Source organism: Citrus sinensis, chromosome 4, assembly GCF_022201045.2.
Source record: "Citrus sinensis cultivar Valencia sweet orange chromosome 4, DVS_A1.0, whole genome shotgun sequence".
In the NCBI taxonomy this organism is placed as follows: Eukaryota; Viridiplantae; Streptophyta; class Magnoliopsida; order Sapindales; family Rutaceae; genus Citrus; species Citrus sinensis.
Window position 1 is genome coordinate 29,360,462 of NC_068559.1, and position 23,913 is coordinate 29,384,374.

Here is a 23,913-nt window from a genome sequence, read left to right on the forward strand (position 1 = left end):
CTTGAATCAATTAGTAACCCTCGTTGTGTCGATTGAGATTCAAGTTCAGTTAGTTGTATGAATGTCAAATGTGCCCTGAAATACAGCAGTTGTTCTAATTCATCTACTTTGCATTCCTTTGCTGATTTCAATAAAAGTTAAGGGATGGTGATTGTTCTGCTCGCTGTTGCTCGGATTAGTTGTTTTAAATGTTGGAATAAGAACGTAACAAACCAAGCTTGATGGTGATCACAGAAAGTTAAAACGATGTAGGCTTTCATTACAAGGGATGATAGGTGTTGCTGTTGCGCTTACTGTTATTATAGAAGAATACCTAGCCAGGCAGAAACAACTACATAACTGCTGGAAGATACTCCCGAAAACGAAAGAGGTAAACGAGTTCGACAGTAACTTCCCTTACTGCTAGCAAATCCAGAGATGACAAGAAATAAAATGGATAACCAACCAAAAAGCATCTAAATAAATGCAGCATTTTCACAACAAACTCTCTGCCTTTGAAGGTAATCTCCTTAAGAAGTTTTGTGGTAATGCAGGAATGTCAATACGGAATCTTGGATGCCTCATCACAAAAGGACCTGCAAATAGGAGTAAAATCCAAAGGGGAACTATGTAAAACACTACAGCAGCCATCAAACAAAAAATTGAGAACATAGCTGTGGCTCTCGGATCCCGCCAATCTATTAATGACTGCAGCCTCTCCAATTGACTATCCAAGTCACCATTTAATGTAACCATCCTTGCTGCTATACTTCTCAATCGATCATATCTGGTTGTTAGAATGTGACCTTGCTTGGAAGATGGGAATGTATCAAACTCTTCATCCAGCTCATCAGGATGAGCTTTGTCAGCAAATGATAATTTAATGTCCATATGAGGAGGAAGTCTTGGCCTCTTTTTGAACTTCATAATCACAACACCAAATAAGCTAAAAAAGAACATGGCCAAAATCATTTGTGGGAAAAGAACCATAATCACATAGAAGACATGAACAAAAATTGTTGTCATTGGGTTCTTCCATCGGCGTACTTGATCAAACCAAATCCAAGCAACACCAAATCCATTCAAAAATCTCATGAGTCTTGCAAGATTGGCTTTGCCTCTTCTCATGCTCCACATCTGTGAACCTACATCGAGTAAATACTCAACAACCTCTCTCCTTAATGGTGGCTCAGCACGACTCAGCCTTGAGGAGAGCAAATGAGTAGCCTGGTGCCTTAAACTATCAATCTGAAAAACAGAAAGCGGGTTAATGTAATGCATTTTGGGCAAGAGAGGTTGTGAGTAAGTTTGGAGCAGGTTGACAAAAGAAGAACAAGTAAACCTCACAGCCAGCTGAACTTCTCCCATCTTTTTCACCCCATTCGGTAGCAAGGCTACAAGAGGATAAGAGTGAGTGTAGATCCTATCAGTTTCAAGCGTAGACAGTCGAATCCTTACCTTGCCAATTCTTGAATCCTTGGCTCCTCCAGGATGTAAATGACAATTATCAAAAACTACTAAGGTAATGACAGTGTAAGGATCATAAACCTCCCAAGTGTATTGCTCATTCCATTTTGGATCAAAGCTATCAACAACAGTCCTTGTTCTCACCCATTTGTTAGCATATTTAGCCACACAATAAGCATCGGTAGTTCCTCTTCCATCTCTTGATTTCATTGGCAGCAATTCTTTAGCACTTAAAATCCCCAACTCCAAAACCCCAATCACTGGTGGCCACAACTGCTTCATCGTGGACCTCAAATCACTGCTATAGTTAGTGGCTTCATCGAAAACATGATACCCACCGTCCAAAGAGAATCTCAAACAAATTCTGCTAGCGAATCTGACATCTTTTTTCTCTTCACCATCGGCAATATTCCTCTCAAGATTATACCATATAGCAGAGGCAGGCAATGGCAGGAACCTCTTACCAGCCTTAGATAAGGGCAACACTAATCTCCCCAGACATTCCTCTTTATTATCTCCAAGTTTATCCTCCACAGTCAGAATCAAAGGGTCATCAAATGGCTCTGCTGCAACAAACATCAAGTCCTCATTCCAAGTTGGGTTCGCAGTTTTTTTGGCTGAAACAGTAGTCTTCAGAACCACATTCCCAAAAATTGCTTTGATGAAAACTTCAGGGTTTCTATTCCTTTGTTTAGGTACCAAATCTTGAGCTTCAATCACATTAACCCTAAGATACCAAAGTTTAGGTGAAACATACACTTTTGAACGACAATTCATAATATTCTCACCACTAACAACAGCTGTATCTGAATGCCAAGCACTGGAAAATGCTTCATCTGCTTGAGTTCCAAACCAAATAGCAAACATCAACTCTCCTCTAGCCCTGCTGCCATCTTTAGCCTCCAATCTTTTCCACTCTGGCGCCAAAGGACTATCCGGTGGAACACGTTTAGGAATATCAGGCATGTCAATCTTAATCTTACCAATAAAATCACCATTGACAATCATCTTATCCTTAACCAATAACTCTACAGATATGGCCTGGAGACGCTCTTTAGTAAAGGCAAAAACTTGGTTCCATTCTGGGTTTAGTTTCTTCTCAAAGGGGATAGTTGTTCCCTTATAGTTTCCTATCTTTACCTCAACATAAGGGTCACAAGTTCCGGTCACTTGATTGACTTGCAAATCTCTGGCTCTCACTATCCTTACATACAAAAACTCCATTTGTTCAACAAGGTCGAATGATGATGTGAGCCTTTCTCTACCAGAGACTCTCCCTCCACCAATTTTCGGTGAGGTCTCCTTCAATGAAAAGTCTTCTTTCAGCTCTGTCATTGTTTAATTCCTGAAAGGAAGCAAAAAAGACGTAACTGAATCAAACCTTGTCAAATCAAATTGAACTGGAAGCAGTGCATTGTAACTTGGAAGGTAAAAAGAAGCTAACAAAAAGAAAAAACTTGAATAAATATAAAGAAAGAGTTATTGTGTTCTCAAAGTTTACAAATTCTTCAACAATCCACACCACATAATAAGATCAAGGTACTGGATATATAGGCTAGCGAGTGAACAGAGGCAGTGGAGAAGATGATGTGCATTTTTAATGGCCGTTGATTTCTTTTGTCCATCTATTTCAGATTTTTGCAGCAAAAATAGAACCTTGCAAATATTTCACTGAAACAAGAAACTGATTTTGGAAATAACTCAAGCTTTATATGATTGAGTTGAATAACTGTTTCTTTCTAGAGCTTCAAGCAATCATATTGCTATTGCTTGAGTTATTTAAAATTTCAGTTTTTTTTTCGGTCTTTACTGGCTTGGCTTGACAAGCATTGAAAACAATGCGTCAAAGTAATTAAATTATATGGCACCCATATACGACAGCTGAAATAAAAACTTATACATGAAGAGGGAATTATATTTGTGTTGACAATGCAAAACAAACACAACATGATAAAAAGAAGAAAAGAATTACATATCAAAAGAAAATAAGAGCGTTTACCTTGGAGAGACAAGAGAATGCTTGTGTCTGTGTGTGTCCTCCAGCAGAGACTCAACTTAAGAATCACATAAGTAACAAAAACAAGTCACAATTAGACCACCAAACAAGTACACTAAACACAAATATATGAAAAATAGCAAAAGAAAACAGCACAAAGAATACAAACAGCATACCAAAGGACAGAGATTGTTAATGGTTACAGTGACTTGTTTTTGTTGTTGTTTGTAAAAAGAAGTAGTTGAATGTAAACAAAAAAACGAAAACAGGAGTAATTATGAGAAATTTTTAAAGAACAAAAAAAGAAAACAGTTTTAAAAGAGGAAATAAAGAGAGGGAAATTCAATTAGGAGAGCATTGAACCACTTTCACCGTTTTTGTTCCTGTTTTGTTTTTTTTTTTTAAAAAGGAACTCCTTAAATTTTTATCCACCTTTTAAGTGTTAAAAATTGGAAGGAAATCAAGTTAATAGTAATTTTTAGTATGAAGACTGATACGGAAATAAATGAGGATTTTATGACCATAAATATTTTTCATTCAAATCATTTGCAAATTGCAGTTACATAACGTATGTAATGGTAATTTTTCTTTTCAAAATATTCTTTTTTTTTTTTCAAGTAGTCTTTTTATTTCTATACAATTACCCGCGGGTGACTAACAGCCAAAGCCCTCGTCACCTTCACTTCACTGGATAAAGCGATAAAACATCATTGTTCTTGTTCCTTGTTTGCCCCGCAGCCAAACGACTCAAATCAACGGCAATGACTTCATTATCATCATCATCATCTCTAATACTGTCTCAACAAAATCTCATTTTTTCAAAAACCCACTTCACATTTCAATCAAGACAACCAATTCTTCAAATCAGATTTCCAAAACTCTCATATTCTTTGCACAATCTCAAGACAGCAAGCACCGAAGAATCCACTACGAGACTCTTTGCAGTAGCTGAAGAAACTACATCATCATCATCATCATCGGTTGACACGTCTTCAGAGTTTGCTAGGAGGGTCTATATTGGTAACATTCCTAGAAATATTGATAATGATGAACTTACAAAGATTGTTCAAGAACACGGCGCCGTCGAGAAAGCTGAGGTCTCGTCTTCCCTTATTATCTGATGCTTTGGTGTTAAAAAGCTTTATTTTTTTTTAAAATTTATTATCCTCTGTGTGTGTGTTTAAGAATTATCACAAGAAATATTGATTTTAGGATTTTTAAGATATGGTGTAATTTGGCACTTGTGTTGTTATGTTCTGCGTATTGACAGAGGAGTTGACAGTGAATTTGTTAGTATGATTGATTGTTTGAAATAATTAAAGTTGTTTCTTTTTGTTTGGAAATATGGTCATGTCTTATGAGAAAACCAAATGTCTAACTAATTTGGAGGGAGCGTAAAAAATCTTATGAATATGGGGATAGTTTAGCTAAAGTGCTCATTTTTCGTAATTATTTCACTAATATGTTTAGAGATGTTTGTAGGCATTGAATTTTCAGACTTACATAACTTGAGCATTGAGCTTTAGGCTATCGGATACAAAGAGTGAATCTTTGACAATCCAGTTAGAGAGACATGCCTGAGTAAGAAAAGGGCATATCTTTGCTTGTTGATATGGTAGTTTTGTTATGTAAGGGTATTAAAACACCTGAGATAATCATCTTTTCAACTTTTGTTGTTTCTAGGTTATTTATGATAAGTACACTGGAAGGAGTCGCCGATTTGCCTTTGTTATGATGAAAACTGTTGAGGATGCAAATGCAGTGATTGAGAAACTGAACGGCACTGTAAGATTGAGTATATGATATTTTGTTGTTAAAAGTAGGAAGAAAATGCAGATCATTAGATGGTGAATGATTGATCAGTTGAAACACTTTTCTTCAGGAAATTGGTGGACGTGAGATCAAAGTAAACATCACAGAGAAACCTTTGGTGCAAGTTGATTTGTCCCTCCTCCAGGCAGAGGATTCTAACTTTGTGGACAGTCCGTATAAAGTTTATGTAGGAAATCTTGCAAAGACAGTGACCTCGGAAATGCTCAAAAAGTGTTTCTCTGAGAAGGGACAGGTTCTTAGTGCAAAGGTTTTGCGGGTTCCAGGAACATCAAAATCATCTGGTTTTGGGTTTGTTACCTTCTCTTCAGAAGAGGATGCTGAAGCTGCCATCTCTTCTCTTAACAATTCTGTAAGTAGTTTGCTGCCCTTGCTTTTACAAAGCAGATTATTTGGATCAATAAATTTTAAATTGGAGTTGATAGTTTACAATGTAAGCAATTTGATTTGTTTCTTATTGTTCATTGTTTGATACTTGTTTTACCTTGCAGCTGCTGGAAGGGCAACGAATTCGTGTAAACAAGGCATAGTATGTGACCCGTGGCAGCATCTATAGGATTCTGGAGAGTGTTCTACTTATTGCAACCATTGTATTTGAAATGTAAAACACATGAATTAGTAGTATTGTAGTTCTCTTTTTTATATTGTTATGATGTAGGAGCTTACTGGTTCTCGGTCGAGGGATGTGAAGCGTTCAAGTTCAACAAAGTGGAGCCAAGCACTTTGTTTGCAGGCTTCACTTCATTTGGTTGATATTCTGAATAGCTCAAACCTTTGTTCTTGTACCTTGCGAATTTCTAATGCTATTTTGGCTTTAATGACAATCACGTTTGAGATTTTTTTTATTTTTTTTTTGAAGTTGATATTGGGAATTGCGTTGAAGTGTCAAATAATCACTTATTTGACAATATGGCACCCAAAATATGTTTGGTAAATCAATTCTAAAAGTGATTATTAAGCCAACTGACTTTCAAATATTAATTTATTAAATAAAATTTGTTTATAATTGAAATAACATAATTTGTCGATCTTAGTCATTTTATTGACCATGTGTCGTTTTTTTTTTTATTAATATGGTAAACTATAAATTATTTAATAAGAGGTTATAAAATAACCTAAAGTTACCAAACATGTATTCAAAACATTTGAAAAGTTGACAGTTATCAAAATTTATGTCAAAATTAACTATTTAAGAAGCTAATGCAATCCCAATCATACCACCCTCAGTCTGGTTGTACTGTTGTGTTGCCTAATTTATTTAAATTTTCTTTAATTGGGTTGGTTAAATAAATAAAATCTACTTATTTCAGTTGTTTGTGGGCAAAATTCAACCATTGGCGAAGGGGTAATTTCTTTGCCTGACCCTAACTGTGGACAGAAATTGTGGGACTCTGGTGGCAGAAGTCGTAAATAAGGTCAGCAGTGAAGGGGTTTTAATAAATGCGAAGAGGCAAAAAATTCATTTGCACTCAGAATTGGCGCCTTTGTTGGGTTTCCCGCGCCAAGGCAAACGTTACATTTAGTTGAGGGAGAAATGCAATCCTCTCCAATTCAAGAAAAATCATAAATTAAAAATTAAACCCTAAAACAAAAGACTCTCCAGTAGTGATACCGAGACGCAGTCCGTCTCTTAAATCGTAATCGTAATCGTAATCGTAAACGTGATCGAAACAATAGAGAAAGGATGTTTTATTCGCAAACGTTTCTAGCTCGAAAGGGCCCACTGGGCACCGTCTGGTGCGCCGCTCATCTTCAGCACCGCCTCAAGAAGTCTCACTACACCTCCACCAATATCCCCTCCACTGTCGGTCCGTGTTTCTTCCTTCTTCTTTTTTTCGATTTAATTATATCAATTTTCTATCTTGCTAACTAATCTTGTGGCATTACAGATTTTCTCTTTTTTTTTTTCTTTTGAACGAAAGATTCAATCTTTAGGTTATTGACTCGTTTTATTTGTCTACTTATGTTCTTTGATAATCTTTTTGAGTAAATTCCATTTCATGTAAATGTGGGGGGAAAATGTTATTTTGGTGATGAATATGAAATTTCATTTTTTTGTTTGCCTCTTCCTCTCCCTCTTTAATTTTAGCCTAGGGTTTTAGTTTTGTTACTCACTCTAATAATATGTATTTTCTTTTTGTTTGTTGTTCTGGTCTTCTGACCGATGTCATTATTGATTGCTTGGTAAATGCTAGAGAATTGATTGGAACAAACAATGCGTTTGGTGGCATGGGGATTTTTTCTTGATTTTCTGATCATTTGTGCCAATGTGTGTTTCAGACCGTATAATGTGCCCTGATGTCCCGATTGCATTGAGAATGTCGGGGCACCTCCTGTTAGGCGTGGTTCGGATATACTCAAAGAAAGTCGACTATCTGTATCATGACTGTAATGTTTTCTTGATTAGCTTAAGAAAAACGTTCTCTACTGTTAGTGTTAATTTGCCTGAGGATGCCACACATGCACCTGCTCATACTGTCACTTTGCCTCAAAAATTCAATCTTGACTCTGTGGATTTGGATGATCACACTTTTGATGATGAATACGATAATCATCTCAGGAGTCAGGAGGACATCACACTTACAGGTCTGTTTTTCATTTTAGTATTTGTTTGTATTTTTATATTAGTTTGTTTTCACCTTAGGTGGTACACATGTATTGCTTACCATGCATATGTTTTCAGATCAAATTCCTGTTGGCAGAGATGTCTATGTTGCCATAACGTTTGATGAGGTTAAGCCCCCTCTCTCTCTCTCTCCCCCCCCCCCCCCCCCCAAACAAAAATAGCAAGCTGCTTTATCTTGTGTATTTATTGTTTGAATTTTGAGGTATTGGGATTGCATCCTAGCTGATAGAAACCTAAATTGGTGTAGGATATTATGATGGATTCAACACACCCACCTGAAGACGTTCCTGATTCAGGGGTGAGGCAAATGCAGGAGTATGTCCCAAGTGCCTTTTGAAGTCATATTTCGAATTACATTTTTCTATTTAATTCCAGTTTCAGAACCACTTTGACATCTATTGTTCCGTTGTTTACAGCATTCTCCGCGCACCCCCCTCTGATGCTGATGTGGGCATTCAGGACCCTGGTCCTAGTAATCAGACAGAAGTGCTTAATGTGACTGAGGATATCCAAGATCCTGGTGCAAGTCATCAGGGAGAACTACCTACTGATAGTGAGGGTCTCCAAGAACCTGGTCCAAGTAATCAGACAGAAGTGCTCGGGGAAACGGTGGAGCTTCAAGAACCTGGTCCGAGCAATCAAACAGAAGTTCTTAGGGAAACAGTGAATTTTCAAGAACCCGATCTGAGCAATCAGACAGAAGTTCTTCATAGGTCCACTGATCACACTTCTCCTCCAAAATTTCCAGAAGTTGAAGTTATGCGTGACACTCACCATGATTTTAGTGCCGGAGATCTATCACCATTGTTTCTAGATGTTGCAAAGGATATAACAGAGCCAATTGTATCTTCACACCAGTTTTCGAATGAGAAAGAAATTCAAACTCCAGCTTTGGAGGATCTATTAGCTTCCAGAGGGCAGCCCTTGCAGTTTCAGCAACATACAGAACCACCAGCTTCTGCTTTTACGCCCGAGGTCCTAGGGGGTTCTGATACTCATGTTTCCTGTGGTGAGTGTTTTTCTTCTTACCATTTCATCTATGCATGAAGTGTATGTGTCATCAGCAGTCATCTTGTTTTGTTTGTGGTTCATGTCTCTTGTTTAATTTTTGTCTTGATTTTTCAGGTTATTCGTCTCCTGCACTGGTCATCCGGTCAACTCCTCCTGAACAGCAACAAAACCAGAGAGCGCGGAAAAGAATCCGTCTCGATAAGTCCTTGGTGTTGCCTAATAAGTAAGATTAATTGTATAGTTCATGTTGATATTATCATCGTCTGTTCTTTTAGTACCCTTAATTCGTCTTGATAAGTTCTTGGTGTTGCCTAATAAGTAAGATTGATCATATAGTTCATGTTGGTATTATCATTCTCTGTTCTTCTTTTAGCACCACTTAATGATGTAAGGTTGTGGACAGATTTATGAAAAAGGCACTTGAAGATTCTAGTGATTTATTAAGGAAGAAGAGAAATGTGCCGATCAATAATTTAGGGGTGTGGAAATTGAATAACATGGTAAGAAAAGAACAGGTTTTTCATGAGCCTTTACTAACTGGTGAGTAAATCTTTCCTTCTGCATTTTTCTATATCTGCTTTCTTCCAGGTTAAAGAATTTGGATTTATGGAAAATATGATGTCTGATTATCTGCAGGGTCATGTGTGGATATCTGTAATATTTTCAAAAAGAATTACATCTCTGCCAAACCCCATTTGGTTGCTACAGCCATGGAGGAAGGAAACTCAGAGCCTATGATTGTAGATTCTCCTGCTCCTGAGACTGAAGCTATTCCAGAACCAAGTGCTGCCAAGTCTCCTCATGCAGCTGAAGATATCCAAGAACCTAGGGTTTCAGAGTCTCATGCTTCAGTGCCTGAAATTGAAATGGAAATCGGACAACTAAGACATGATGATAGCAATATTGGCAATGATTATTTGCCTGAATTTATGCCTTCTCCAGCTACAGTTGTGCATTCTCCCTTTACAAGAGATGACCAGACTCATTCCTCAACTAAAAGTTTTGAATCTGAGTCGATGCCAACCGGAACTCATGGATCTGAGCTTGAAACACCAAGGGTTCTTTCAGAGGAGTGGTTAAGTCTTGAGACCTCCGGGCTGTCAGATATTCCTGAGTTGATAAATTCTGCAGAAGCTGACGTAAGTACTTGTGTGTTTATTAAACCGCTGGTTCTGAGCAGATTCTTACTTGATGATATACAGGTGTCTCTTCCTTTTTTCAACTATTAAATGCATTCTGCTATTAGCAGTTAAAAATCATGGTTCTGTCTGCTTTGATATGTGATGAATATGATATTAGGTTTGATGGCTTGCATCATCTCATCCCATTGCTGCTAAATTAGGTATAGGACCTTGGCTAATTAATTATTCAACTGACACTGAACTGTAATGCCATAGGATCTTTCTTTTCTGGAAGCAGATAACAATACATCAACGGGTAAGCAGTTTGATTTTCTTGGTTTCTTCAATGATGTTGAAAAAATGCAGAAATTATTAGATGCCTATGTTTGGTTTTGTGTATTGTAGATAAATAACACAGTTGTTAATGGCAGGATCCCAAGCACATCAAGGAGTTGAGTCGTTGTCTGTGAGAACTCGGTAATGCCATTTATTTTGAAAATAAGAAACTTTGATTCCGGAGGACAACTTACCTTTTGTTGGAAGTTAATCTATTTTGTCATTATTATGCAGGGCTGTGGCACAGTATCTTCAAAGACAATCTCCTATTACCCCATCCTCTGAAGGCTCCACTGATCTCAGTTTGAACAAGATCTTACAAGGGAAAACAAGGAAGTTATGTGCACGAATGTTCTTTGAGACATTGGTAAGTATTATAAACTCTCTTAAGCATGTGTATGGATTGAACCATTATTTGCTACATTGAAGTTAAAAGTTTTCTTTTTAAATAGTATTGTTGAGCACACCTATGATTTCCTGGTCAACTACAGGTTTTGAAGAGTTATGGACTTCTTGATGTGGAACAAGAACAGCCTTATGGTGATATTACTTTGAAGTTGACTCCTAAACTGTCGAAGACCGATATATGAGGCTACTACATAGAAATCAGCTTTCGGTAAATTTTGAAGGAAGTGGAGGAAAGGAAAATTTTGATGTTAATAAAGCTGCTTTATGTTCTGCTAAATTATAGTTCAGAGAAGGCGGAGGGGAAAATTTTGTAGATTTTGTAAAGATAGGTAGTCTCAAATCGCTTACGCAGATGCTAAAGTTGGATGCTAATTTAATCTAATCAGCTGTATGGATATGGGTTACTGTAATTATGTTGGCTCATTGGTTTGTCTCATATTTTACCAATAAAATGATTAGTTTTGGAGTTGACTTTGGGAGATTTTTAAGATTCACAGTTCTGAAATTAATACGTGCATATCCAAACAGCCAAACTTTACAGTCAACAACAGTATTCAGTACCATGTAATCTCTCGTTGTGCTTTTTCATGTATCAACCAAGAATCAAAATCTCTTCAGGAACAGGGCTGATATGCTTAACAGTTGAGATTTATAATTGTAAAATGCAATGTCATCAGTAGACACTTTATTTCATTGGCCACTGAAGGGCAACGTCGCTAGCCAGCATTAGTAACATGCATATAAAACCAGCAAAAATGCCAAGATAGATTGAAACCAACCATATAGGATTCTTGTGCATCCTACAAATGGGAAACCATCAGAACTTAATCGGCAGAAAGAAGGGCTTTGATTTTGTGCTCGAGATGGGCTTCATGGTCTTCAAGACGGCCGCTGACTATGTCATTTTCCCAGCGGAAGAGTGTCGGAACTCCCGTCAGTTTGAACCTTGAATTAACCCTGAATGGGTGCTGAGGATTCCTCCATGTTGGTCTATCCCCAACATAAGCCTGCAGCAGTGCGATGTCATCTGGTGAAGCTTCCAGGGTTTTGTAGATTACAGGTTCAGCTCTCACGCAATCTAAAACAGTGCACAGGGACAAAAACAAATTATGGTTGGTTTTTTTTTTCCACCACCAAGTGGCTTTTTGCAATATCAAATATCAAAAGTAGAAGAGACGATTATTTTTAAAAACTCCTTCGCTTCACTAGAGACAGACCAACGGTGGGTAAGTGTTGAAGAAGGTACACTCTCAAAGTTGATTCCAATCGAACTATAAATCCAAATTACTTAAAGTTCCAATAGAAAAAATTAGGGTTTTTTTTTTCCCTCCCTTCTGGTATTATTGTGTTCACTACGAATGAATTTACAGAAGTACTTTCGCTTCTGCGAGCATTAACCACACCGTATCCATAGTTCATGAATCTCCTAACAACACCTTACTTACTACTAATCAATACAAGGAATGTATAATTAATCATATTTGATTGAAAACACAGGGAAATAGAAATTATATATATATATATATAAAGAGTATAATTACATACTCACACTTACAGCAGTCGGATTATTTTAAAAAAGGCAAAAATGAAACGCCCTAAACATGAAGAAAAAATAAGGAAAAAAATTGAAAAGAAAAATTCAGAAAGGAAGTACCAGGGCACCAGCTGAGAGAAGTAGAGGGATCTTTGTCCGCGAGAAAAAGAATGAAATTGGCTTTATTTTTGGGCGCCTCCGATTTAAACTTGTCAAAGACATTGTCGAAGCTTGAGACTGTTGCGTCCGACAAGTTGAGCGGCATTTGGATTTGGCTGGCCTGGCCTCCTTTCGATTTCTAAGATGGAATTTGAAATGATCTACGGCAGTAAGACTATGATAAAACTATAAAAGCTCGAAAAATTCGATTCTAGGTTCTAGCGTACGCAGAACGCGTAATTCCATCCATTTCTGTTCAATTCCTTAAATGCCCCCGAGACGAATCGAAACTCGATTGCTAATTTGCTATGTTCATGCGGCTGCCTCGTTTATGGTGAAATTACTCTTTTAAATTTTTTTTATTGTATGTTTTTTAATAGTAGTTTATTAATAAAAATTAATATTTTATTTATTTATTGATAATTAATTAATTTATTCAGAAGAGAGAATTACAATTTATAATTTGTTATATTTTGTTATTTTTACGAGATAGAACGGTGAGACATTTCCACCAAGTGCTACTGCCGAGAAAAAGATGCTTTCCCCAAGAAAATGATTCATTTCAATTAATTTCCATGAATACGATGGCAGTGGCCAATGGGCGGCAGGGTGGGTGCTGTGACAATAATATTTAATACACGTTTAATTTCGTTGATCCACCAATTCTTTTCCTTCCTTGCTCAGCAAGTTCATTTGACTCGTGTTCTTTACTCTTCCATCGGCTTTTGGACTTTGGACTGTAGAATTAATAATTAATAATGTTGTCTATGACTATGTACAGGAAAGGAGATAAGATATATTATCAAATTTTGAAGTAGACACGTAAAAGCTTCTCCAGTACTCGTTATGTCTAAGTCTTTTCCTCGCTCGGCAAGTTCATTGACTAGACTTGCTCTCTACATCCATTTCTCTTTTATCTTTCGCTTTATATATCTTAAGAGAGTCCATCCATCCATCCATCCATCCATCCATCTTCAATCGCATGATATATCAATCTTCTTCTTCTTCTTCTTCTTCTTCTTCTTCTCATCAAATTTAATTTTCTGTAGGTAATTAATTGAAGCACAAGAAAAGAGAAGAGAAGAGAATAGTTAAGATTAATAATTTATTGTACGTATAAATAATGATGGGTTTCTTTTCCAACTGTTTTATGGGAGGACGAGTTTCCAATGATGCAAAAGCCAGCCCAAATGTGAAAGCGGAAGTGAAGGGTTCTTCATCAGTTGATCAGAAGAAGCCTAAGGGCAAATCATCTAGATCTAGTAACAAACCTCCAATCCTAGTTTCTTACTTCCCTGTCAATTCTAACATGAACATGTCTCGCTTGTAGCCGTAGTTGTGGTGGTAGCATACTGTCTGAATTGAAATGGCCAGAAGATACATACCACTGCATTGATTTGGTTCAGCCCAAACAAATATTGAGCCCAACCCATAATCAAGCAAGGGAGTGAAAAAAATGGCGTGGCATCGTTACTTAAGCTGATCTCATTCTCATGTCAAAATGTATCATGATGATGATCGAGTGTATATTGTATTCTATTGTTGTACCATTTATGTAATCTTTCATCTTTAATACATAATTCTATGTATAAGTTCTCAATTACAAAATACAAAAATAAATTGAAAAATTGAACCTCTGTTGCTGCCCAGGATCGAACTGGGGACCTTTAGTGTGTAAGACTAACGTGATAACCACTACACCACAGCAACCTTGCGGCTTGTATTTGACTAGATTACTTAAAAACATAAAAATAATAGAAAAGGAGCATATAATTAAACGATCAAAGTATGGACTGACGACAACTAGCTAGCTGATAACGAAAGCCATCAACCCCCACCATGTATATTTACATAATAAAAGAAAGTCTACCATACACAGGACCGTTAGTTCACTAAAATCTCATCAATTGAAAAGTTGGGTTCCGATTTCTGAAAAGCATTTGATTTGATTCTGAATCTCTTAATTAGCGGCTCTTCTCACTGCCTTTTTGGGCTGTTTCATGCCTTCATCTGGTTCAGGCGCAGGCTCGTTGAAAGTGTCAAATAATGGAGGTGGCCTGGTCGCGAAAGAGGCTTCATCCGCGGAGGCGTACACACTCAAAAGCAAATCAAATTCAAAATCAAAAATCATCAGGAGCTCCCAAGACTAGTGGCTGATTTTCCCACTACTCCACACTTAATTCTCTCGCTTGTAGTGCATGCATAGTATTATTGCACAGGATGATGATGATGATGATGATGATCCAGCAAAGAGCAAGATCACTACATGTATAATATAATTTCTTTCAGAATATGTCTAGTAACTTAATTTCTTTCGCCTTCGAATGCTTGCTTACTTAAGTCTTCAAAGTTACTTTACTTCATGTTAATGTACTCATGGTTTGAGTTTAATTAATTGTTTATGTCATGATTTTTTTCGTCATTAATTGTTTCGCCTTTGGGCGAGACTCTCTCCACGTCATTATAACATTGGATGATAATATATGGTAAAACTGTTCAATCCTGAATTTGTCACTTGTTCAAGCAATGGTGAAAAATACCATTTTAAAACGTTTAAAAAAAATAAAAATAAAGGAACAGGTGCATTTTAAAATGGTGGTTTCCAAAAATACGCATGTTTTAAATCCGAATCGAAGGACAACAATTATTGGGCTAGCAGAAAACGTATGGGCCTAGCCTATTACAAAACCCAGGAACTCGAAAATGGGATTGGGCCTCCAATTTGACAACAACTTTTTCACTCGAATAAATAATAAATCAATGAGTAGGACTATTAGCAGCCTGCAACTTTCTTTTCAAACCCCTTTTCTAGCAAAATCTACTTTAATTCCCAAAATATCCTTTTAGATTTTTTTAATTTTTTTATTCAAAAAGAAAGACAATTCAGTTTCTTCCAAATAACTCTAATTACAAATATTATTTTTATAAATTTTGAATTGTTAAATCATACATATTTACTCAAAAAAATTAAATACATGTACGAATTAAGTAGAATTAAAGTGGACTCAAATAACCATTATTTTTTTTAAAATTAAATATAAGTTTAGAAAGTTTTGTAAATTAAAAATAAGTTTACAAAACTTATTATTAGAAAGTTTTGTAAATTAAAGTGGACTCAAATATAAAAATTGTAAAAGATCTTGATATAAGTTGTATGGTGTATAGAGTTAAAAAGAGAAATATAATGGTATAACTAAATTTATTTTACCCTTTAATGTAATTACAATAGGAGAGGGGTTTTATAAGGATTATAGAGGGGTGCAAATAGTTATAACTCTAAATCAATTAATAAACAGACAAGAGATTACACAACCTATAAAAGTCGAAACTCTCCAAAAGGGACACACGGGGGGGAGAACATGAAGAATTCATAAATTCAACAAGTATGTCACGTATCTACGAACGGGTACCGGCCCCTCCAGGCCCCAAAAGGCGAAAGCGTAGTTATGTTAGTTTATTATTATTATTATTATTATTTTAAATAATAATAATAATTAAAAAAAAAAACAAAACAAAACAAAACAAAACACACTTTGGTAATGGTATGCTGTGGCGGCGCGGCCTTTGCCTTTTGCCAATTGCCAGTTTGCCTCCTCATCATCCCGAAAAAAAGTAAACAACTCGAAATCAAACACAAACTCTCCTTTGCTCTTCTGTCATCTCTGTGTTACTGCTATTGTTATATGCTTATTGTATTCATATGAAATTTGTGTGTGTATATAGACTAGACGCGTTCGGTCTCTCTATTCTGTTCTTCGTAAAAGCACAAACACAAACACGAAACTCAAAAACTTAAGAAAAAAGATATGGCCCTTCTTTACAGGCTCTCCTTTTCTTCTTCTTCGTCTCCTCTGTCTTCAGCTTGCAATAGCATCAAACAATTCAATCCCATTAATCCAAAATCTTTTATTTGTTCTTTACACTTCAGCGACACTTCTTCTTCTTCTTCTTCTTCACCGTTTACGGAGAAGCACTCATTCGAAAGGTACCAAAGGGACCAATGGGTTTACAGTAGTCTACAGCACAATCGACCAGAACCCACCTCGCCTTCTGTTTCTTTAGATGCAGACTCCACCAGACGAAATGATATCGCATTGCAGTTGCCAGAATTGAAGAAGCTGCTTCAGGTGCTGAGGGAGAAGAGGGAAGAGGACCGTGTTGGTGCAGAGAAATGTGGGCCAGGGAATGTCTACTTGGTGGGCACTGGACCTGGAGACCCCGATCTTTTGACTTTAAAGGCCATGAAAGTCATTCAGAAAGCTGACCTTTTACTGTATGACAGATTGGTTTCAAATGATGTTCTTGATTTGGTTGCCCCTAATGCTAGGCTTCTCTATGTTGGCAAGACTGCTGGGTATCACAGCAGAACCCAGGTTTTTAACTTCTTACCCTTTTTTTTCGCTTTCTTTCTCTTTTATTTTATTTTAAAACATTGAGAAATTTTGTTTCATGTTCTGTTTACGTAGTGCATAACCGAATTGAGCCTGGTTACGTTTTTCTATTGATTCTCTAGCTCTATTTCTGTTGTTGATTCATTTCTATCCAGATTTTAAGTCTTTTCATTCTTCTGTGGATTGGGCATTTGCGTTTTTGTTTTCTTCTAATCGCTTAATTGATTGCAGCTTATGGGAGCTTTTGGGAATTGAGTGATTGAGGGGTGAATTGGGTTTTTGAGTGGGCGAAAGGATTTTGGTTCTTCTTCTGTTTGATGCCTCTGATTGAAGCCAAAAAACTGTTTTTTGCAGGAGGAAATACACGAGCTGCTTCTGAGTTTTGCTGAAGTTGGAGCTACTGTTGTGCGACTTAAAGGAGGGGATCCACTGGTGAGTTTCTGTTTACTGTGTTATAAATGATTGAACTCTAATATAATCTGCTTAGGAGTGCAATGTCATGTGGTGATTAGTAGGAACTTCCTCTCAAATATGTAAGTTGGATTTATTTAGGTATTTGGGAGGGGAGGAGAAGAGATGGATTTTCTGCAGCAGAAAGGGATTCAAGTGAAGGTTATCCCAGGTAAAACCCACACCATCGGTGTTTCTCCCATTCCAACAGCATTCCTCTTTCTTTTTTCATTGCTAGCGTAACCAAATCAATTCTTTTTTCTGGTTTAATAGTTTGGTTGTTGTACTCGTTGCTTCACAGGTATCACTGCTGCCTCGGGGATAGCAGCAGAGCTGGGGATTCCATTAACTCATCGGGGTGTTGCAAATAGTGTTAGATTTCTCACAGGGCACTCTAGAAAAGGTGGAACGGATCCTCTATTTGTAGCTGAAAATGCAGCTGACCCTGATTCAACCTTGGTTGTTTATATGGGCTTATCAACTCTCCCTTCTCTTGCCCTGAAGTTAATGCATCATGGTCTCCCACCACATACCCCGGCAGCTGCAATTGAGAGAGGAACGACACCTCAACAACGCATTGTAAGCATGATCCTCAGTTTGCCAGCTCTCGCGTGGGTTTGCATTTATGTTTATGAATGTCCCTCTGCTTGTTTCAATCTATTATGTCTATTTATGTGCACGTCTAGATAGGAGTCTTATTTACGTTAGTAGTTTATGCACCCTGGGCTAGATTGTGCTCAGCTTTCCATCTATTGAGTAGCTTTTACACACCTGCTGTTTCTACATTGTAAACATCACTAAAACATGGCATATGAGTAGACATAATGCATTCAGGAAGTACCATTGAAGATGGATATAAAAGTAATATAAGGTTTCACATATGACTTTCTGGTGTTGTTGATGGCACTAATTTTACTTCCATCTGTAATTGTGCAGGTTTTTTCAGAACTGAAGGATCTTGCTGATAAAATTGGAGTGGAAGAACTGGTATCTCCAACTTTGATCATCATTGGGAAGGTCGTTTCTCTTTCACCATTTTGGCCGATTTCCTCTAAAGAAGCACCCTGTTTGGCCGAGGCTAAATAGACATTTGAGGAACTCAGAAAGTTACTGCTGTCTGAGTATGGTTTTCAATCAGTTCCAATGTGCAAATACCTGTCTAACAAGTCAATTTTGTGGTAAAGCTAATTACAGCTGCCATGCCGGTGTTAAGTCAGGGACAAGCTGTGCTACAGCAGAGATACAAGATTCTTGTTTAGTCTTACAGATTAATCGACTTTCGTACTGAAAGTCCTAATTCAGTTTTGAATATTTCATTCCTAGAGAATAACAGAACGGGGAGCTTTCCTTTTATCCCTACTAATGAAAAGCTAAAAGGTAAAGCCCCGTTATCCAATCTTCTGTGTTGGGTTGGTTTGAGCTGGGGATGATACATTCTCAACATTGAGTTAGAAAATTTTTCTTCACAAGCCTGATTCTTAAAGGAAGCTTATCAATGTAACTCTTTACAAAAATTTGTAATGTTATGATTTTAATTTATCCAACAAAATTGTTTTGCATCTGTAGTAAAATTGATTTTAATTTATCCAATAAGATTGTTTTGCATCAGTAGTAAAATTGTTTTACTTGCGTATGGCAGGTCTTGCTTATCAGTGACCTGCAGATATGTGCAATCATGCTTGTCTACATAAGCAAGTGGATGATGAGTGCGGGTGACAGAAGCAAGTGATTTGGAAGATGCGTACAAGTTAAATAACTGACATTTGTACGCTGTTTACAAGTCGCATTTTTTTTATTAATTATTTTTTGGGGTAACTAAAAATATATCAGTGCCTAATTTCCATCACACAGCAGATTTATTAGTTTCTGTACTAAAAATTACCAAATGCCATTGCCATCATCTTCCCAAACACGGTTAAAATGCCTTTTTCACTAAAGGCAGCGGCAAAACATGTTGGCTCGTTTGATTGTTTGAACGAATTGAAAGCAAACCAAACGTGGAGCTGGTGACAGGCTGGAGATGGAAGTTAATTGTTGGCAAAGAAAACAAGCAGGACCTTCCCTTTCTTGAAAGTGTTGGCTCTTTATCAGTTACCCACACATTCCAGTTTTTGATTAAGATGTTTGCCAATTTGCCTCCATGCTGCTGCGAGATCCACAAAACCAAAGTAGAATTACAAAAACAAATGACAAATTGACAGAATGACAATAAAACACAACTGAAATGGTTCTGGGTCGGGGGAGAGCAATATCATCAAATAACAATTGCATTTTATAATATTATATGCCGGTGAATCTGTGGTACATAGGTATGATACAAGGAATGAATAGAGGAACTAATCTGAACTGCAAAAGGAAAAGAGGGAAAAAAAATAATCCTATATAAAGAATTAAAGAATATGGTATCCTGTGGAATTTATATGCACACATAAATTTCTATATATACTTGCAAAAAGGTCATTGCTTGCCCTGATTTTCTTAAAAAAATGCTGCTGGAAAGAATCTTCATTGCCCTGAAATCCATTGCTTTGTAGTTTCCAGACATGGAAAGAATCTTCATCGCCCTGAAATCCATTGCTTTGTAGTTTCCAGACGGGCTCAAATCCAAGGTATTTGCCAAAAAGTTTCAACTTTTGGCAGCAAAGTATATAATTAGCACAGTGTGATCACCATGTCAGAAGACTTCAAAATCAGATCACGAGGAATGTGCATGTGAATCATTGCACATACACTCAGGGACAGGATACTTGGTAACATCTCTTCCAGCTTTGCTAGTCCTGAGTTCAGGTTGCCCCAAGGATTCACTGTGCAACTCCTTTATGATTCTGTTGAACTCTGCTTCAGGGAGGGAAGAGTTTAGGAAATAATGAAGCATTTGTCTTTTGTTTGGGGTTATATACTTCTTGTGCCCTGCATACGCCCTGTGTCCCTGTATCAACAATAAGATATTAGTTTACTGAAACAGCTAATTAGGTAGAAATTATACAAAAATTATAATCTACTACAGTACAATTGCTAAATAAAATTAGGAGCATTGATAATACCCAAGTAGTAACAATGACTTTACCTGAATCGCATGGCCCATATTTCCTCCATGAGAAGGCATGAAAATGTCACTGTTTTCGGAAACAATATAGTCAATAGCAGCCATAAGTGAAGCTTTGTTTGCAAATGGTTCTAGCTCACCAGGCAAGGCAAGATCTTCTTTATTGTATAAATGGGGAAACTCTGTGATTAGTGGCAGTAGGGCCTCTTTTCCACCCAATGGTTCCCCTCCCGCCCAGTATATTCTTGCAATCTTTGGAGCTCCAAGGGCCTTAAGCAACCTGAAATTATATTACAAAGCACAATTCAGAATTCAGCCATCAAATTCATAGATATGAAATATCACATATGCATATTCCAAAAGTAAGTTCTCACCTAGTCACCTCCACGGCGTTCAAGGGGCAGAGACCAGCAAGCTTTCGCTCATGATAAGTCATATTTGACCTGGCAGTTAGAAGCTCTGGCCTTTGTTTCCTCTCATTGCTGATCATCTCGTCATACTCGGGACCAGGAAGACAGCCAGTCCTCACCCATACGTCCTTCTCCATTCTTAAATGAAGAGAAAGGTAGGGTCCTTTGCTTCGCATCCTCTCAGCAAGCTTGTTACCAAGTTGCAAAATTGGTGGGGCAAACCTCAATGCATGAAAAGCCACCTGAATCCAAACGAAGAAGAAGTTAAAAGCTGAAAAATTAGGAACCTCAGACAGATTTTGGAAGAACAATGAGCTGACTATATTAACCACAAACAGGATGTAATGCTACAAATCAAATAGATTGACAATCCAAAATATGAATCAGTAAGCAGCATAGATGATTTGAATCTGTAGCAAATGGTGCAAGTTTCCACACGAAAATAGAAGACAAATGGAAAAATGATTCTAGGATACCTTGCAGCGAAGCTTCTGAAGATCAGAAGGGAGATCTTTAGAGAGCCTTGAATCTAGACCGCGTAAAAGTAGAACCCCTTCTCTGTTCAACTGCCAAAAAAACAAAAACAAAAAAAAGAGAATTCACATATCAGATCCACTGAGTCCACTGGCATCCACTTAAAGACATTAATTATTAACCAACAGAATGGTCCAAAATCCTATAAATAAAACAAACATGATTCAAGAAATGAAGACATTGAAAATTGGTTTGTTTAGAACAGCTGCAACACTACAATTGTTCACAAGACTTGTAAATAAGAAAGTGTCCTTAGTTGCTGAGAACATATTCAATTGAAACAAACATTGTGCCCAACAGCCTAATTGTCTAACTTGTATGAGATTGAAGCCATTAAATCACTGTTGACGGGTTCTTGAGCTTAGGGTACAACTGAAAAATTATCAGGCCAATGACAATGTTAGGACTTTGTAAAACCTACTGCAATTTGCAGGCCATCAATAAATTCTATTGAAAGAAGGAAAAAGTTATCCCTTTACTACTAAGTCAAGCTCTTCTAGTAAACAAATTTGGAAGAGAAATTGAACAATGCATACGTTCAAATAGCAAAATGACAAACAAATCTTACCCTCCTAAGATAACGAGCACGAATCCATTGAGGGGATACATGAAGTGGAGTCCTCTTCTCCTCCACTGGCCTAGTCATTATATGTGTTGATGGCAATGAAGAAACTATCCTCACATCATTTGCAAGGACGCTCTTGAAGTGCTCCAAATCAAATATATCAGAAAATTCACTGCAACCATCAATCAAATGGGGAAAAAAAAACATTAAACATCATGTTTAGTGGACGTAAATAATGAGGATTGAGCTAATGCTAGGGTGGCAATTTGTTTACCTTTCATCACCCCAAATGACATTGACTTGCAAAATGGGAACAACAAGAGCAGCACCAAGAATCCTAGCAATGACGACAGCATCAACAATCTGATTCCTCTGCTGATTCATTCCACCCGAGACCACCACCAATAAATACTTTCTCCTATCTTTCACAATCGCATCACTATACTTTCTATACTCACGGCTGAAATGCAGGCAGGGCCTATATCCCATTCCATCCGGTTGCTTCCAAAACTCACTCTCCTCTGAATCTTCAAAGCCTTTTGAGACCAAAGCTTGTGATTCATTAAACCCCTTCAAAATCTCATCTTTTTGACCATTTTGTTGCTCGTTTGAAGCGAAACTCGCATGGGATTTCTCGTTTGAAGCAAATGAATCCTGTGGGCTTGTTGTGAAGCAGGGATATGGCGAGAAAGGGATCGGAGGATCAAGATTAAAGCCAAGCTTTAACATCCCAAAAAGGCCAACAAGAAAGAGAGCCAAGAACCAAAACCTTGGGTTCTTGTAAGAGTTAAATGAAAAGAACTTCCTGCTGAAGCTGCTTTTTGAAGGTTTTTTGGGAGAAACAAGAAGCGATTGAAGTGAAGAAGATGATAAAGAGTTTATTATCTGAGAAGGAACTGAAATGTAAGAGAGCTGCTTCTTTAGTTTTGCCATTGCACAAAGCTAGCTAATGAACTCTTTTCTTTTTGTTGTTCTTCAAATAAAAACGCTTTCGCTCTTTACTCAGCGTTTAACGGCGGGTTTTGTTGTTGAGAAAAGAAGGGGGAGGAAAAAAAAAAAAAAAACGTGTCTTTGGACAGAGGAAATGAGGGGGTGGGCGGCGGGAACGCGAAGTCTAATGGGTGTGTACGCGTTCTTAAAAAGACGAGATGGAAGTCATCAGCTCAGCTGGTTTTGAATTTTCTGTTGATTTTTTTTTTTTCATGAATACTGATTATACGTAATATTATATTGTATTATATTATACAGTTATTTATAATTGTTAGAATAATAAATTATTATATTAATATTTATAATCAAATATATAATTAAAATTTATATTATTATATTAAATTTTATAAAAAAAACATACCTAAATAAATAATATTTACTCACTGCTTCACTTATATTTCGTAAGAAAAAAAAATTTATAAATAACTCCACACATTCATAGCTGGTACTTAATTGAAAGTGTTTAAATCAACGAAGATGACTGTAGGGGTAGAAGTTCACCGTTGGCACTAAGAGGCACATTGCTAATTTTCTGTTGATTAGGAACAATAAAACGTGCTGGTTATATCAAAGCGGGGATTTAATAGTTTAATGCTAGTGGATGCTTGACTTGTCCAAACTGCGAGGAAGGATCATAGTTTATTATGATTTTGATTTTTGGATTTACGATGACAATTATGCCCCTTTCATTGTAAGTAAGAGATCAGGAAAATTAATTTGAAAGTCAAATTCTTATTGTGCTGGAATATTCTCGTGCTAGCTGGAATATTTGCTTTGGGAAAGTTCGGCTTAAAGCCTTCAATGGAATGAAATTTTGTTGAATTTAGATTAAATTTTTTTATTATTATTACTGGAGATTATTAGAAGGGTAATTTCATTTGGATTATTTTAAAGACATGTGTAATCATCTAACATACAATATTAATTTATCAGGATAGTCTAATTACTTTATTAATTATTTAAATTTAAAAAAAAAACTCAATTACTCATAAGATTTAATTTATTCAACAAATGACGTGATATCCCATTTACATTAAGTTTAAAGATTTTTTTTTAAAAC

General features: G+C 36.8%; 6 protein-coding genes and 1 non-coding gene across 10 annotated transcripts; 3 read left to right on the forward strand and 4 right to left on the reverse strand.

The window, feature by feature from the left end:
• Positions 1–380: 380 nt before the first annotated feature.
• LOC102608640 (FT-interacting protein 3-like) lies at positions 381–3,008 on the reverse strand. The gene has a single exon (XM_006483612.4). The coding sequence runs from the start codon at positions 2,779–2,781 to the stop codon at positions 475–477; it is 2,307 nt and encodes a 768-aa protein (XP_006483675.1). The 5' UTR covers positions 2,782–3,008; the 3' UTR covers positions 381–474.
• A 1,139-nt stretch (positions 3,009–4,147) lies between these two features.
• On the forward strand, positions 4,148–6,117 carry LOC102608147 (30S ribosomal protein 2, chloroplastic). Its single transcript, XM_006482779.3, has 4 exons — positions 4,148–4,539; positions 5,126–5,227; positions 5,325–5,624; positions 5,764–6,117. The coding sequence occupies exons 1-4, from the start codon at positions 4,204–4,206 to the stop codon at positions 5,800–5,802; spliced, it is 777 nt and encodes a 258-aa protein (XP_006482842.1). The 5' UTR covers positions 4,148–4,203; the 3' UTR covers positions 5,803–6,117.
• A 515-nt stretch (positions 6,118–6,632) lies between these two features.
• Positions 6,633–11,399, forward strand: LOC102607852 (sister chromatid cohesion 1 protein 3). The gene is made up of 12 exons (XM_006482778.4): positions 6,633–7,080; positions 7,553–7,858; positions 7,956–8,005; positions 8,146–8,213; positions 8,315–8,907; positions 9,024–9,132; positions 9,313–9,449; positions 9,546–10,048; positions 10,307–10,346; positions 10,462–10,507; positions 10,601–10,733; positions 10,858–11,399. Exons 1-12 carry the CDS (start codon positions 6,957–6,959, stop codon positions 10,954–10,956), a joined length of 2,208 nt encoding a protein of 735 aa, XP_006482841.1. The 5' UTR covers positions 6,633–6,956; the 3' UTR covers positions 10,957–11,399.
• A 5-nt stretch (positions 11,400–11,404) lies between these two features.
• On the reverse strand, positions 11,405–12,729 carry LOC102607556 (thioredoxin-like protein Clot). Its single transcript, XM_006482777.3, has 2 exons — positions 12,429–12,729; positions 11,405–11,852 (listed from the first exon to the last, which is right to left on the reverse strand). Exons 1-2 carry the CDS (start codon positions 12,571–12,573, stop codon positions 11,599–11,601), a joined length of 399 nt encoding a protein of 132 aa, XP_006482840.1. The 5' UTR covers positions 12,574–12,729; the 3' UTR covers positions 11,405–11,598.
• Positions 12,730–14,104: 1,375 nt separating this feature from the next.
• TRNAV-UAC (transfer RNA valine (anticodon UAC)) lies at positions 14,105–14,177 on the reverse strand. Its single transcript has one exon. It is a non-coding gene; the product is annotated as a tRNA-Val (tRNA).
• Positions 14,178–16,018: 1,841 nt separating this feature from the next.
• On the forward strand, positions 16,019–19,154 carry LOC102607259 (S-adenosyl-L-methionine-dependent uroporphyrinogen III methyltransferase, chloroplastic). 2 transcript variants are annotated; one of them, XR_003066355.2, is made up of 6 exons: positions 16,019–16,840; positions 17,213–17,290; positions 17,411–17,480; positions 17,610–17,887; positions 18,245–18,685; positions 18,948–19,154. XR_003066355.2 is itself a non-coding variant. In XM_006482776.3 (5 exons), the coding sequence occupies exons 1-5, from the start codon at positions 16,274–16,276 to the stop codon at positions 18,392–18,394; spliced, it is 1,143 nt and encodes a 380-aa protein (XP_006482839.1). In that variant the 5' UTR covers positions 16,019–16,273; the 3' UTR covers positions 18,395–18,867. The 2 variants fall into 2 exon arrangements, 1 of the variants encoding a protein (XP_006482839.1); XM_006482776.3 differs by lacking the exon at positions 18,948–19,154 and having other exon boundaries at positions 18,245–18,867.
• Positions 19,155–19,559: 405 nt separating this feature from the next.
• LOC102631385 (O-fucosyltransferase 20) lies at positions 19,560–22,940 on the reverse strand. 3 transcript variants are annotated; one of them, XR_371116.4, is made up of 7 exons: positions 22,138–22,926; positions 21,867–22,035; positions 21,241–21,330; positions 20,729–21,006; positions 20,376–20,634; positions 19,852–20,237; positions 19,560–19,800 (listed from the first exon to the last, which is right to left on the reverse strand). XR_371116.4 is itself a non-coding variant. In XM_025101054.2 (7 exons), exons 1-7 carry the CDS (start codon positions 22,794–22,796, stop codon positions 20,201–20,203), a joined length of 1,422 nt encoding a protein of 473 aa, XP_024956822.1. In that variant the 5' UTR covers positions 22,797–22,940; the 3' UTR covers positions 20,055–20,200. The 3 variants fall into 3 exon arrangements, 2 of the variants coding, with proteins under 2 accessions (XP_006482836.1, XP_024956822.1); XM_025101054.2 differs by lacking the exon at positions 19,560–19,800 and having other exon boundaries at positions 20,055–20,237; positions 20,376–20,424; positions 20,495–20,634; positions 22,138–22,940; XM_006482773.4 differs by having other exon boundaries at positions 19,560–20,237.
• Between the last annotated feature and the right edge of the window lie 973 nt (positions 22,941–23,913).